The sequence below is a fragment of the Salminus brasiliensis genome, chromosome 12, assembly GCF_030463535.1.
Source record: "Salminus brasiliensis chromosome 12, fSalBra1.hap2, whole genome shotgun sequence".
Taxonomy (NCBI): Eukaryota; Metazoa; Chordata; class Actinopteri; order Characiformes; family Bryconidae; genus Salminus; species Salminus brasiliensis.
The window spans coordinates 3,056,333-3,072,500 of NC_132889.1; the positions used below are offsets into that span (position 1 = coordinate 3,056,333).

At 42.9% G+C, this 16,168-nt stretch overlaps 1 protein-coding gene across 1 annotated transcript; it reads right to left on the reverse strand.

Annotated features, from left to right (window-relative positions):
* Positions 1-1,493: 1,493 nt before the first annotated feature.
* On the reverse strand, positions 1,494-9,974 carry anxa14 (annexin A14). The gene is made up of 12 exons (XM_072694147.1): positions 9,924-9,974; positions 8,805-8,895; positions 8,453-8,541; positions 8,240-8,353; positions 6,527-6,617; positions 5,328-5,407; positions 4,540-4,578; positions 4,001-4,091; positions 2,948-3,055; positions 2,792-2,847; positions 2,127-2,234; positions 1,494-1,625 (listed from the first exon to the last, which is right to left on the reverse strand). Exons 1-12 carry the CDS (start codon positions 9,954-9,956, stop codon positions 1,566-1,568), a joined length of 960 nt encoding a protein of 319 aa, XP_072550248.1. The 5' UTR covers positions 9,957-9,974; the 3' UTR covers positions 1,494-1,565.
* Positions 9,975-16,168: the final 6,194 nt, after the last annotated feature.

Here is a 16,168-nt window from a genome sequence, read left to right on the forward strand (position 1 = left end):
ATAGCTTAATGTTTTACTGTTTCATAGTTCAATCATTTCCAGAAAAAAACATCAAGAACAGTAGAAAATTAAACCTGAACTACAACCACTTCATTTTTCTCTGCCTTCAGCACAATGAGAGATACGGCTTATTTAAAGGCACTATGGTCCAGAAATAACATCATACTGAGACTAATTCTTCAAACAAAGTGCTGATAATATCCATTCACTAAACGTTTAAAGTGTATTTCATAGTTCAAGTAGCAGTGTGATAAATCTCCTTTCTATTAACTAATACAATATTAATTTTTAATACTGATTTTAAATAAGACAGATTCTGAGTAATGGGAACCCTTCCAAGTATATAAGTATACTTAAAGTTCATTATATTGGGTACACCTAAATTAAGTATACTTTATGTAGTAAGTATACTAATATCAATGTACAAGTAGTACATTGTTGGGTAGCAGTACATAAGTTGGGGCAGTGGTGGCTCAGCGGTTAGAGCGCCGGGCTATCAATAACAGGGCAAGCTGCCACTGTTGGGCCCTTGAGCAAGACCCTTCACCCTCTTTGCTCCCCGGGCGCTGGAGTTGGCTGCCCACCACTCTGGGTGTGTGTGTACTAACTGCCCCTAGATCACTAGTGTGTGTGTGTTCACTACCACAGATGGGTTAAATGCAGAGGAATCATTTTGCTGTACAGTGTACAGTGACAAATACCTGCAACTTTATATTTATATCCTATGTTAGCATTTCTTGGGACTAAATTGGCCCACGTTTAGTTTATAAAAGTATACTTTTAAGTATACTTTAGGTGTGAGTATGTTAGTAGTACTTTTTACATTTTAAAAGTTTAAATTTGCAGATTTCAGAAGCAAGAAAAATGGGTACGCTTAAGAATCTGGGACACTCTGACAGGAGCTCAGACCTGGGACCTAGACGACTTAGCTTAAGGCCGATGAATCCACTCTTGGAGACCAATTCACATAAATCAACAAAAGCTATTAGCAAAAAAACGGACTGCTATCAGACACTGTTAGCTTGCCGCAAACTGACACTTGCTGCCTTCGTTCATTTCTGATAGCAAAGCAAGTTTATGGGTGAGGCGCTGTCACTGTGATCAGAGGATCGCAGAGGTTCGAATCCCATTCAGAGGTAGGGGAAACCATCGGCTAGCTGAGAGAGCACAATTGGCCTTGCTTTCTCTAGGGTGGGAAGTTGGGCTCTCTCCCCACATCACACTAGTGCGGCGCTGGCCGTCACTGGCGCCTTTGCATTGGTGGCAGTTTGAAAAAGAGGTGTGGCTGTCTGGGCATGTGTAGCGGAGGGGCGTGTGTTGGTCTCGCCCTCACTAGTGTCGGGAGGATGTGATGGGGGAGGGGAGAGCGATATAAATTGGGGAAAAAAATGATAAAAATAAATTATTAAACAGAAATAAATTAATAAAACGTAAGTTTATTGTGAGTGCGGATCAACTCTGAAGCATTGAGGGTTAAAAATGGCTGATGTTGACTTCTTTATTTCTGCTATATTTTACTACCAGCGGTGTACCATTACAATATGTGCTTCACTCTTGCTGCTCCGTTAGTCTTCAGCACGGCATACAGCCAACAGGGCTTGCTGGAGATCTCCCTTGAACTGCTTCTGTAGAGAGAATGACACAAAAAAAACATAAAACATAAAAAGTACATATATACCATTATCTGGTTCCAGTGGCACCTGGAGTGTATGTGGTGTGGGGTCTACGTATTAGGCAGCAAGTGAACAGTCAGTTTTTGAAGGTGATGTTGTTGGAAGCAGTTAAGAATCTGAGACCAACTGAAAGGGCAGAACATCACCAACACAGATCAGGCAGGTCTTGTGGGGTGTTACCTACTTCAATGGTCAGATCTATGAAGGCTCCACCTCAAAACCTACAGGACTTAAAGGATCTGCTGCTAATAATGCCTTGGTTCCAGATACCACAGGACACCTTCAGACGTCTTGTGGAGTCAGAGGTAGGGGAACCTACACAATGTTAGGCAGGTGGTATTAATGTTATGGCTGATTGGTGTGCCCAGTGTGTATATAAATATATATATATATATATATATATATATATATATATATATATATATAGAGAGAGAGAGAGAGAGAGAGAGAGACCTGTAAAGTGGTGTAAAGGGAGGTCCCAGTTTGCATCTTGTAAGCCACTCTCACTGCCAGTAGATCTTCTTCACTGTGGGACAGCATCACTCCCTGCAGCACTGATCCCTGCAGAACACACACACACACACACACACACAAGCCATCTGTGAGTCACTGAGGCAGAGTGTCTGTGGCTGGAATTGATCTGTCCTTGATCTGATATGGCATTACGTCAATACGAAGGTGATTGACAGGCGCGGTCTGATCAGTCAGTGCTTTAGCTGAACAACACAGTGTACATAACATGGACAAAAGTATTGGGACACCTGCTTGTTCATCGTTACTTCTGAAATGAAGAGTACCCATGTCACCCCGAGCTTATCCCACAAGTATTGGATGGAGCCCCATCATCATTCCAGAGAACACCGTTCTTCCACAGCTCAATACTGGGGGGCTGTATACCCCTCTAGTCTAAATAAGCTTCTCTAAAATAAGATTTTAAGCTGTAGCTCCCTTTTAAGTTTTTAGTGGTACAGTTATGCAGGGCAGTGTCCTATTCGATGAGAATGGATTTTGGCCAATGCTCTGTGAAGCTTGATTTGCATCACAGGTCATATACACACACACACTCACACACACACAGGATCATCGTTAGCTTCAGCTTCAGCTTTCAGGATGCTTACTTTCATAGTCTGGATCCGCTGGGCCAAGTACAGGCTTGGGTTCTGTATGCAGCGCACTGAGAGAGTACGACAGAGCAGTTATTGCAGCTATTATTGCAGCTACACTCTCAAACACACACACACACACTCAAACACACACACAGACACACATCTCACCTAGAGTCTGTAAGCCTAGTTTTAAATCACCCGAGAAGATTCCTGCAAAGCGTTTCTCTATTACATCAGAGACAGGCTGGTCCGTCTCAGCCTCCAGCTGAATCAGCACTGCAATACAGTTAGCATTAGTCGTCATTCAGCCTATACAGCAATCAGCCATAACATTAAAACCACCGGCAGGTGAATGGAATAACACTGATTATCTGCTTCCACGAAATGGACAAAAGTAATGGGACACCTGCTCATTCATTGTTTCTTATAAAAAATGAAATCAAGGGTATTAAAAAGAGCCGATACGTTCTATGCTTTCTACTACATTTTGGAGGAGCATTGCCATGAGGATTTGATTGCATTCAGCGACAATATCGTTTGTGAGGTCAGGATGTTGGATGACCACCGCCCTACTTTATCCTTAGCTCCCCAAGTCATTCCAAATGTATTGGATGGAGCACCAGCCATCATTCCAGCTCAATGCTGGGGGGCTTTATACCCCTCTAACCCACACCTGGAATTAAGCATGGGGCTAATAGGTTAATGTTTACCTGCATGGCCTAGACTGTGTGCGTGCATTTGCACACCTATGTCAGCAATGGTTTCAGGTAGCTGAACGCATTTATTAAAAGGGGTGTCCATTCATGTGTTGGAAGCAGGAAAAATGGACAAGTGTGAGAATCTGAGCCACTTTGACAATAGCCAGACTGTGATGGCTGGACGATTGGAGGGTTAGAACATCTCCAAAACATCTTGAGGGACCTATGGAGGCCCTACTTCACAGCTTATCTACAGCACATAAAGGATCTGCTGCTAGTCTTGGTGCCAGATACCACGGAACACAATCAGAGGTCTTGTGGAGTCCATGCTTCGCTGGATCAGCGCTGTTTTAGTGGCATGAGGGAGATCTACACAATATCAAGCAGATGCTTAATGGTCAGTGTCCATAGTCATCACAGCCTATCCCACTGAACAAAGAACATTCTTGGACCTTGTCTCGACTCCTTTGGTTAATGATGACATTAAAGGCTACTGTGGTTTGTGAAGTCTAGCACACGGTACCATTTCTGAGATGGCCCGGATCCCTTGTAGTCAGGATTCTGATCCATGGACCTGCATCCGCCTTCTTATTGCTCAGCTCTTCAGATAACACCTGTGGAACATCAATACCATACGTTAACCGCTTTAGTGTTTACCAAGCAATATATAGTTAGAGAGCATACTTTTTACCTTGACCTTGACCTTAAAGTAAAAGCTGGTCTTGAGCTGGTATCTACATTGGCTTTTTGAAGGCCCATGGTGGGCACTGTACACATGCACTGTACCACAGTTAGAAAAGTAATGAGCATAATAAGGACTATAATAAAAGACCCGATGGCCTAATTACTGTTTAAATGGCATGACTGGAAGTCAGGCTGTGTAACGTCACTGAACAAACCAGTGCTGTGTCAACATTCTGTACCATTTGGCTTATCAGCTGATGGTTTCGACTGAAATAAAACAAACAGAGGGCCTTGACTGCTTTCTATTTCTTTTAAATGTCGAATGCAGAGGGAAAGCCTAGGGCAAAGTGCACAGGAGTGGATTAATCTAATACTTGCCTCGGTGTCCATCTCAAGAGGTCCTCGCCCATGCTGCTTCTGAGGAAATTAAAGTCAGGAAGCTTTAGTATGACAGGGTGGGACTTAGGGCTATACAATGTATTGTTTGTTACCTTTAGTTTTGCCTTTCATGCAATCCTAAAGGCCAGAGAACACCAAACACACATTCAAGGAGACAAACCCCAACACTCTGGATGTTCTGAAGAATAACTGCCCATGGCACTGCCCAGTCAAAACACCACCGAACATAAATACATGCATAAATGGGGGATGAGGAAGGCTTACTTACTTACAGAGTACTGGGGTACGTGGCACTTCATAGGGGGCTACTCTGTGACTTTACTCCCATGGAATGACCATGTCTGTGGTTTTCTCATTTACCTACTTTTTTTCACTCTACTAAGATATCGTCTGACCATTTTAGATGCATCCAGATTCACATCTCTGTATTTTTCCAGGGAGATGTCACCTCACATTGGTTGTTTTCTTGTATTTAGTCACCAAGCACACATATCAGAGCTCCTCCGGTGGATGTTAACCCCTTGAAACACCTACGGCATAACTTCTACTATCAAAGAATGACCCCACCAGTTTCTACTTGTAAGTCCCTGTAGTAACTGCGTAATTATCCTTGGTGTATTATAAGCCTTTATGAAATAAGGGGTTGAAAACGTTGAAGAAAAACTCAATTCATATACAAAGGCAAAACACCAATAATAGGACTGCATCTCCCCCAGGGGAGCAAGTGTTCTGCCAATGTGATTTTGAGGATGACCGTATTACTGTACCTTGAGCAGAGCCACAAGCAGCTTGCTGAAGTCTCCACTGGTCTCGCTGACCAAGTCTTTCTCCAGGTCCCGTTTATATTCTGCCACAACATTGATATTAGATCATCTCATAACACACATGAATGCATGCTCAGTGTTCCCAGAGGCATGAAACACTGCACTCTCTTATCCTTCTTTTAACAGCACATTCCAAACTATTGTGAAATAACTGATGTTTAATAGCAATTAATAACACAAACGATAAGAGCACATTTCAATAGGTTTCAGACAAGCTTGTGGCTTCCTGCCAAAGGTCAGAAAGGTTTATCGTCCTGACCGTGCAGTACTGCCAAAGACTAGCCTTCGTTTATTTCATTTCCAGTCCTAACAGAAGGCATTCCCATTTTTGGCATCAGGAAAACTATGGACTAAGAGGACGATACTAATGCTGAGCCCTGTCTGCCCTGAAACCAGGCCCAGGTCTTTATAGCAGGGATTCCTTAAGATGTCTCCAAACATTCCTTCTGGATTCTGGCCCATGTTGACATGACTGCATGACTGGACCACTTTCGTCCACTGAATCTCCTGTTCTACCCAATCCCAATGCTGTTCTATTGGAATCAGATTCAGATCCAGTGGCCGGGAAGAACCAGCCCTGAAGAACACTGAACTCATGTGCAGCATCATCCAGCTGGAAGCAGCCATTGGAAGACGGGTAAACTGTGGTCGTGAAGGGATGCACATGGTGCAAACTGACCCTCAAATAGGCCGTGGCCTTCAAGCCATGATTGATTGGTGTTGACAGGCCCAAGAACACACTCCCCACACCATTACACCACCACCTCCACCAGCCTGGACTGCTGACTTAAGACAGGTTGGGTTCAAGACTTCATGCTGTTGGCACCAAATTCTGACCTTCAACTGTCCGGTGTCGGTGAGCACCGCAGCCTGGAACCCGCTGTGATCTTTTGCCTTTGTTGTGGCCCGTCCTGCATGCTGAGATGCTGTGGACGTTCTCAGAACTGAAGCATGAGTCCAGCTCCATTCTCTCTCTCCTCTGTCTCAAAGCCTGATGTGCTGCTGATATAATGGGGAAGGTTTGGTGGTCCACCAGGACTTGTTTTGACCAGAAATGAAATAAACGAAGAGTGGTCTCTTAGGTGGGCTTTTGCAGAGTGCTGTACTGTATGTGTTTGTGGTTCTACATCCAAACGTCTAACCTTTATTGTACACATCCTCAATGTTAGAAAGCTGTAGAGGTGTCCTTATGCACAAGATCTCCAGCAGAGTTTCTTCATCTGTACCAACACCCTGGACACACACACACACAGGATGTGTTTACACACACTCTTAAAAATAAAGGCGCTACAAAGGGTTCTTTATTTTTTATGTCTAAAATTATTGGCCATACTATCATGTACACCTCCCATATGGGTGCACCATGTATCCTTTCAGCCCACCGGTCACTGTACAATTCATCAACCCCTCCCTTGACAATCACATCATCAGGAGACCAGCACTGACCATGAGCCTGATATAATTTGGGTGGTGGGTCACACACATGAAGATGTGTTGCCGGTAAAAGACCTACTGCCTACAATTACTGGCCAGTTTATTATAAACCCCTCTCTTGTAGTTCCAACCTAATAGCATGCAGTTAGAGACTGTAACTCATTTGTTGAGTAATACCCAACCAACCACAAGAGGCACCAAAACAACCACTTGGCAACATCTGAGCAAAGGCCTAGCAAACCACCTAGCAATGCCCTAGCAACTACTAAGCAGCATCACAACAACCATCTAAAATATCATTGCAATCACCTTGCAATAACACTTACTATAACACTCATCTAGCAACCACTTAGCACACCATAGCAACCGCCTGGAATACCATAAGAACTGCTTAGGAACACTATAGCAGCCACCTAGGTATACCATGGCAAGCACTTAGCAACACCATACCAACCACACAGCAACCACTTAGCAACACCATAGCAACCACCTATGACACCATAGCAACAACTTAGAAACACCACAGCAACCACCATAGTAACCACTTAGCACCACTTAACCACCTAGACACTATGAAACCCATCTGGAATACCATAGCAACCAGCTAGCAACACTATAACAACCACTTGGAATACCATAGCAACTGCTTAGGAACACCAGCAGCCACCTATGTATACCATGGCAAGCACTTAGGAACACCACAGCAACCACCATAGCAATGCCATAGTAACCACCTAGCCACCTAGACACTATGAAAACCACCTGGAATACCATATCAACCGGCTAGCAACACTATAACAACCGCCTGGAATACCATAGCAACTGCTTAGGAACACAGCCACATAAATATACCATGGTAAGCCCTTAGCAACACCATAGCAACCCATTAGCAATCACTTAGCAACACCATAGCAACCACCTATGACACCATAGCAACAACTTAGAAACACCACTGCAACCACATAATAACACCATAGTAATCACCTAGCCACCACTTAGCAACTCCATGAAAACCACCTAGAATATCAGAGCAATCAGCTAGCAACACAATGAAAACCACCTGGAATACCATAGCAACCACATAGCAATATGTTACCTGTGCAGGTAAATTACTGCACAGCCATGCAAGCATTCTGTGCAAGCATTCTTCAGGTATTAATTACCCTCTGGATCTTTTGTGGTCAGGTGATGATCATTTTCCACCTAGCAGTGATGCTAACATAAACCCCACCCTCTCCAAACCTCCAGCAAAACTTTCCACCACCCAAACAATAGCTGGTCACTAAGGGTTAGGTTGAGGGGGGTGGTATGTAGATGGGTAGGTAGGGGTACCCGTAGTCATCCTGAAAAAATCAATAACACAAAAACACACCACCATCTACACACTACTTCAGGCATCAGGTCCATGAATGGTCTACAACCTCCATAGCTTGCCGCAGACGATGAGCCTCAAACTGCTCAGGGGTCATTATTAGGCCCAGCATCAGAGCCTCCAGATCTCCAGACAGAACCTTCTTCAGGCCAGCTTTCAGCTCCTGTACCATAAACACACACACAAGCATATCATACCAGCACTGACACTCATACAGATGTTTTACTGAGTTCAAATATTTAATAAATATAAAACTGCTTACTTTTTGGGTAAGGTTCTGGTAGGCTTGGGCCACGTTCTGTCTCTGAGCATTGCTTAGGTTGGTCAGTATCCTCACCAAAGTGTTTATATCTTAACGAACAACAGCACAACACACAGCAGAAGATCACATCTCACTGTACCAAGTGTATCTAACGTGCTCTCGCTCTGTGATTATCTAAAAGAGCCCTGTTGCTGCTTCCTGGTTGAGTTCCTACAGCAGTGCTTCATCCCAAACGGCTACAGCTGCTGTTAAGGAGGACCCACTCATAACGGGTCTTCACTGTTTTAACCCTTTACTTATCGTTCACCACGTCAGTGTGTTTGGGCGAAGGGTCTTCGTGAGCCGGTCGTACCTTTCTGGTCCAGAGCAGTCTGGATGTCATCAGCATCTCTCTCAGGCTGGAAGTTTAATAAAGGACGGACAGATCCCAGAGTCCCCCAGGACTTAGGAGAAGAAGACAAAGAGGAAGAAGAACATATTAGTGTGATCATGATGATGATGATGATGATGATGATGATGACAATGAAGGAGAAAAAATAAGAAAATAAAACAGAAGAAACAAAAAGATGAAGATGATGGTGTGATGATGATGATGATGATGAAGATAAAGAAGGCAAAGAAGATGAAAATGATGTGATGAAGGGAAAGAAGAGAAAGAGGAAGATGATGGTGCAATGAAGAAGGGAGAAAAAGAGGAGGAAGATAAAAAGACAGACGATAATGATAAAGATGAAGATAAAGATAAAAAAGCAAAGAAGAAGATGATGATGGTGTGATGATGATGATGATGATGGTTATGAAGATAAAGATAAAGAAAGCAAAGAAGATGATGATGATGATGATGATGGTGTGATGAGGATGATGATGAGGATGAAGAAAAAGAAGGCAAAGAAGATGATGATGATGATGGTGTGATAATGACGATGATGATGATGATGATGATAAGATGATGATGATGGTGTAATGATGGGGATGAAGATAAAAAAGACAAAGAAATGAAGAGGATGTGATGAAGGAAAATAAGAGAAAGAGGAAGATGATGGTGCAATGAAGAAGGAAGAAAAAGAAGATGGTGGGATAATGATGAAGAAGAAGAAGAAAAAGGAAAACAGTGACAATAATGATGAAGATGAAGATGAAGATGAAGATGGTCATGAGGAAAACAAAAAAGAAGTAGAAAATGAAGAAGGAAAAGAAGAAGATAAAAAAAACAGACGTAGTGGAAAAAGAAGGTGATGATGATGAAGATGATGATGAAGATGATGATAAAGAAAAAAAAGTAGAAGTAGAAGAAGAAAAACATTTAATGATGATGAAGATGGTGAGATGACGAAGATCCCCAATCCCAATCTAAGGCTAGCTCCAGTTTATTAATGCTGGACCTCACAGGGGTCACAGCCCCGGTTCACAGCCCTGCTCTGGCCCAACAGTCTAACCCACTGTTTCTTGGTCCAGGTGGCCAGATACTCACCAGCCGCTCAGACGAGTTCAGCGCAGTGTCCATAGCAGCGGCCTTATCTTCCCAACCTTGAAGAAAACAGTAAAAGCAGCGGCTGCGTGAGATTCCTGGAATACCAGACTCTATCAAACCACCAGGCCATCAGCGTTCAAACGCAGGCTGAAGCTGAAACCTGAGTTAAAAATGAAAGCCTGGCACGTTTACTCAGTCTGGCCTGCTGTGAAACGCTCCTACACCGAGTTAGATTAGTTCATGCTGAATGAAGCCTGGCTTACACACACGCTGACAAATGACAACAATAAAAAGAACATCAAAAAATAAAAGTATTACAGTTATATTACATTTTTTTGATGATTTGAAGTATTTTTTTAAGTAAAGGAAAAAGAAGAAGCCTAAATCAACAGAACACAGAATGTTACAGTGAAGCGAATGTGAAGTTATGAGACAGGAGAAGCGTAGGAGAGGTTTACCTGCTGCTGCCTGTGAGCGTACTGACAGGTTTGAGGTGACAACAAGAGATGAGATTATAGACCAGTCTATCAGTTCATGGTCACCTGATCCCACCCACAGAAAAATGCTTTCTCCAAAGTCTCTGTGAAAGCAGTGTGAAAAAGCTGGTATCTCTGTGAGGTTTCTGATCTGTAGACGTGCTTTTTACCGACTGTTTTACTGTAAGTGTATTTTTTGGCGTGATCGAGGAAGTGAGGGCGTAGTAAGGTCACGTTTTCTACCTTATATCTAATTATTTATTTGACCTTCATCAGCGTTTCCTGATAAAACGCAGAAGGCACATGGTGGTGGACGTTTCACCGGTGGTTTGGGTGGTAAACCCCAGCAACCGTCTGTAGTCACGTTGAGTTGTAGCAGTTTCGGGCCTTTTCGCATATTTTGCGCCTTTTTGGCTTTCTTGCTTGGCCAATCGCTTGGATGAAATCTGAAAAATGAGAGCTCCCCCATTAGAGAGGTTCATTACACCCTAATTCTTACAAAAAATCACATCTGAAAACAACATTTAAACAAACATCGCTAACAACTTCGTAATCTAGGTCGGATATGTGCGATATTGGGGACGGCCGTTGTTAGTTTAGCTTCCTCTACAATAAGCATAGACCATTTCACCAGCCTTCTCTGAGAGACCTTTGCTTGTTTAACCGCTAAATAAAGCAGAAATGTGGAAAAATCTGTAGAATCTTTAACTTTGATGTCAGAGGATCGCTGGTTCGAATCCCGGTCCTGCTGCTAGCTATCGGCAGGAACACAGTCGGCCTCACCGGGGTGGGAAGTTGGCGCTCTATACCCTGACCATCGCTGACATCTGCGAGGTGAGGTGCCAAAGCCGGGTATGTGGTGCCTCCCTCTGAGTAACAGGGTGGTAAATAGGCTTGTTAAACTGCATCTGAGCATTTTCACCCCGACCGAAGTCACACATTTCTCATTTCTACCTCAAAAAATAAGTGAAATACTCAGTAAATTCACTCTGTAGTACCTTCTTTTAGGACGGTCTGTTTATAGACCAAATCAAGAGGAAGTGCCCACATTTACCACAGTGTCTATAGCTCTCATCTGAGACGTGGCTCAAGTTGCATCGCTGGGCTTTGCGCTCTGCAGCTTGGCTACAAAACCCAGACACTCATAGCATGGTCTAACTGCCTCGAACAAAGGAGCTTTCTGGCACAACTGGATCTGCACGCTCCTCTATCAGATCAGATGTCCATCCACCGGGGCGTGACCTGGTTACCAACATACCACACCTGAACTTAAAGAGAACACTCCAGCTTTCTCTTCTTTTAAACTAAGAGCCGAGCGTTTGAGTCCTGTTCTTAAAGGAGCATTAGTCAAGCTTCAAGAAACGCAACCCCAGGCGGTTTAGAGGTGGTGGAGTAATGGAGTAATGAGGCTTGAATAAATGGAGATAGTAATGGTAGTTGGTGGAGATGAAGCTAGAGTGATGAAGCATTGAGGAGATGGGGTGGAGTGATAGGGTGTTGAGGAGATGAAGCTGGAGTGATGGGGTGTTGTGGAGATGGGGTGGAGTGATGGGGTGTTGAGGAGATGAAGCTGGAGTGATGGGGTGTTGTGGAGATGGGGTGGAGTGATGGGGTGTTGAGGAGATGAAGCTGGAGTGATGGGGTGTTGTGGAGATGGGGTGGAGTGATGGGGTGTTGAGGAGATGAAGCTGGAGTGATGGGGTGTTGTGGAGATGGGGTGGAGTGATGGGGTGTTGAGGAGATGAAGCTGGAGTGATGGGGTGTTGTGGAGATGGGGTGGAGTGATGGGGTGTTGAGGAGATGAAGCTGGAGTGATGGGGTGTTGTGGAGATGGGGTGGAGTAATGAGGCGTTGAGGAGATGGGGTGGAGTAATGGGGCGTTGAGGAGATGGGGTGGGAATAATGAAGCGTTGAGAAGATGGAGTGGAGTAATGGGGCGTTTAGAAGATGGGGTGTTGAGAAGATGAGGTGGGAATAATGAGGCGTTGAGAAAATGGGGCGGAGTAATGGGGCGTTGAGAAGATGGTGTGGAGTACTGGGACGTTGAGGAGGATGGGGTGGAGTTATGGGGTGGCAAAATGGAGAGTTGAGGAGATAGGGTGGAGTAATGTGGCCTTAATGAAATGGGGTGGAGTAATGGGGTGTTGAGGTGATAGGGTGGAGTAACGGGGTGTTGAGGTGATAGGGTGGAGTAATGGGACTGTAGGTTCTCCTTTAAAGGCATCTTCAGCATTAGAACGTTAACAGGAATCTCCGCCCTCATGAAACTGGAAATCCTGTGGTGAGGAGAAAGTGCCGTGTCTGTGACGGTCGAGTCGTGACTGTTATCAAACGCCTACGCTCACGAACCGCTCTGCTGAAAACGCCGGCGGGTGGAACATGAGAAAATGAGGGCGCAGTAAACGTCAACAAAAGCCTCCAGCACCACTGATCTCAGAGACTCCCGTGACTTTCTCACGTATCTGATGATGACGAGGTGAGCACGCTGCGGTGCAGGACAGCACTGATTACTGAGCAATCACACAGCCTCACTGTGATGTCTCAGTGCTCAGTGACTCAGTGGTGTTCTTGCTTTGCAAGGGGACTGAACCCTAGTCTGCCACAAGGACGGCAGTGTTGTTATCCACTACTCTAGCCAGCTATTCGTTTCTAACACTTTATGGGCTTGTGCACCAAAAACTTCCATGAACATGATCCCAACAAACCATTTTACACAATCCTCCTCTGACCTCTCTTTATCCCTTACAAGCTGCTTTTGTTACTTCACCTTTTGTTCTGATTGGTCGGCCTGGATTGTGTTTCATGCAGAAAGCAGCCCAGGCCGAAACACTCCGTATAACGTCAGTGTGAACGGACAGGGTTAATCTGCTGTAGACTGAATAAAAAAATTGTATCTCCAAAAACAGACTTTAATCATATTCCCAGACAGAAACTCTCTGGTTTGTAAAACGTTACATTAATGTTCTGAATTTTACATTTTTGCTTCTTAGAACGTTCAGTCTGCCAATCGTAGTTCCTAGATTTTTTTTTCAAAGTTATTTAAAACAATAAATAAAAAAGTTTATATATATATATACTCAGAAGAACTCAGAAGCATTAATAGAGAAAAGGCTTCACCAACTTCTTAAGAGATCAATCAATCGATTCGTTTTTAGGCTGGATTAAGCTAAGAAATAAGAGAGGTGCAGCTGTGTGTGTGTGTATATGTAAGAGATTGAGAGTTAGTTATGAGATTTAATCCATATTTCAGCATAAATACAGTGTAATCTACCCTCTGAGCTCAACAGAGAGATAAATAAAGGTTATAGGAGTTCAAGTCTGATCAAATAGAGCCTGAAGTGTTTGTTTTTGTTTTTATTAAAAAAGTAAAGCCGCTCCCTGGAATGTAATAATTCACATCATATTTGGAAAAATAATTGTTACAGAGCACTCATACTTAATACTCATATGTACACACACACATACACACACACACACACACACACACACACACTCATTCAAAAGACAAGGTTCAAAAGTTTGGAATTAGTTTTTGAATAATATAAAATCAGTCCAGTGGTTAAAATGACTGCACTGAAGGCTAATAGGGCTTTATTACACCTATATAAGACTGACATAAACCTACACAGACAATTATAACGGCTTATTCCAAGCCGTGTCAGTTGACATGACATCGAGCTGACAGTTTAGGGTCATTCATGACTGCTGATGCTTGTTGGAATAAGCTGTAACAAATGTTTCTGTAGGCTTATGTCAGTTGTCACCAATTACAATAATTATAAACAGTCATATCATGTTGGCGTCATGGGTTTTGCTATGAAGCAACAAATTTATCCTGAACACGGTGTGACGTAGTCGAGTGTTTGAGGAGGTTCATCCAAAGTTCCAGCATTAAATCAGCTATTTTTACAAAAAAAAGTTTTGTAGAAAGATGAAATTTTAATATTTCATTCAATATTCTTATGTTTTTCTATAATATATCATAATAAACGATATGATAAACAGGCCTAAGAAAATAAGACACCAATTCATAGTCATTATCCCTTGAATTTCACGTGACATTACATTTTGAGACAGAAAACCTGCAAAACATATTTATAATGTATTATTTCTCTTGTTGACATAAAAATATGTCAAATACTAAAAATAATATATATATAAAAAAACGTTCTTTAAGTTTTTAAATCTGCGCTATATAAGTTATTAGCAGTTATAAAATATCTAGACAAGATTCCAAACTTTTGAACAGCAGTGTCTATTGGCATGTAATGACAATAGTTTAAAAAGCTTTTCATAGAAACACCTCGGAATACAACCGATAGCATAGCGACAGCTAAAGGTAGCGTAAATGATAGACATTCATACAAAATACAGACACAGTAGCACACCTACATACACCCACAATACACAGACTTCCTAATGTACACAGACGTCCATTCAGGTGTTATAGAAACAGTCTTATCTGAGATCCATCCTGGAGGCCTGCTGAGCAAGCTGTGGGACACAGCGCCGGAAAGGCATCCTTTCTGTTTCCCTTCTTTCATTCCACAGCAGCCAGGTAGCGTGAATGTGCTCTGTGCAGCGACCGCTCATATATAAGCTCTTATATATTCCAAACCAGTGTTATTACAGTAAAAAAACAGGATCGTTAAATTAACACTGTAAACAAACTGACACACGGTATCTGTACGGGGAGCTAATGGCTTCTCATTTACACAGAGGGGCAGGCTGAATCACCTGAAGACAGGACTGTACAAACAACTCGATATATGTAACATAACGTGGAAAAGTAGCACGCTGTCCTTTCAATGCTAACCAGGATAACGTTTTTTCAGCTAATGTTAGCTAAATGTCACGTATACTAGGTGATAGCTAGATCTTAAAGCAACACTACATGACATTTTTACTTTGAACAGCTTTAAAAGCACTGTGATGTTCCACTGACTATAATAGGGAGAATAGCGATGTCGCTGCTATTCCAGGCTCGGCACGCTGCTAACCGCTGCTAAACTTTGGCAAACTCTCAGAACTGCGCAACGCTGCGTGGCCCGAATCATATTTCTGTAAAATCCTGTAATATTACTCTACCGCCTCAGTCCACGTGTTTGTCTTAGCCGTATCTCTCAGCTCGTCCAAAAAAGTGCGTCCTTTAGTGGTGGCACAAATCGTAAATTCCACTTCCCGACTGTAGGGGGAGCCCAGGAGCAAGAAATGCCATTTCCATAGTGTTGCTTTAACTATTCTAACTGATGTTAGCTAGATGTTTACTACATAAGGTAATTTTAGCTAGATGCTAATTACTTAAAGTAATGTTAGTTAGATGTTAACCACTTAAGCGAATGTTTGCTAGATGTTTGCTAGCAAATAAAAGCCACATTATAGGTATTCTTGCTGATGTTAGCTAGATGTTAACTACTCTAGCTGATGTTAGGTAGATGTTAACTAGTCTAGCTGATATTAGCTAGATGTTACCTACTATAGCTGATGTTAGGTAGATGTTAACTAGCTAAGCTAATGAAAGCCAGATCATAGGTATTCTAGCTGATGTTAGCTAGATGTTAACTACTCTAGCTGATGTTAGGCAGATAATAGGTATTCCAGCTGATGTTAGCTAGATGTTAACTACTCTAGTTGATATTAGCTGGGTCCAGAAGCAGTGGAAAGCCATTGCTGTGATGAAATTACATGTTGGAACATCGTCCACTGAGGAGAAAGGAAGGCGTAGAAGACGACAAGTCTAACTTATAGGTTAGCCCTTAGCTTTACTTA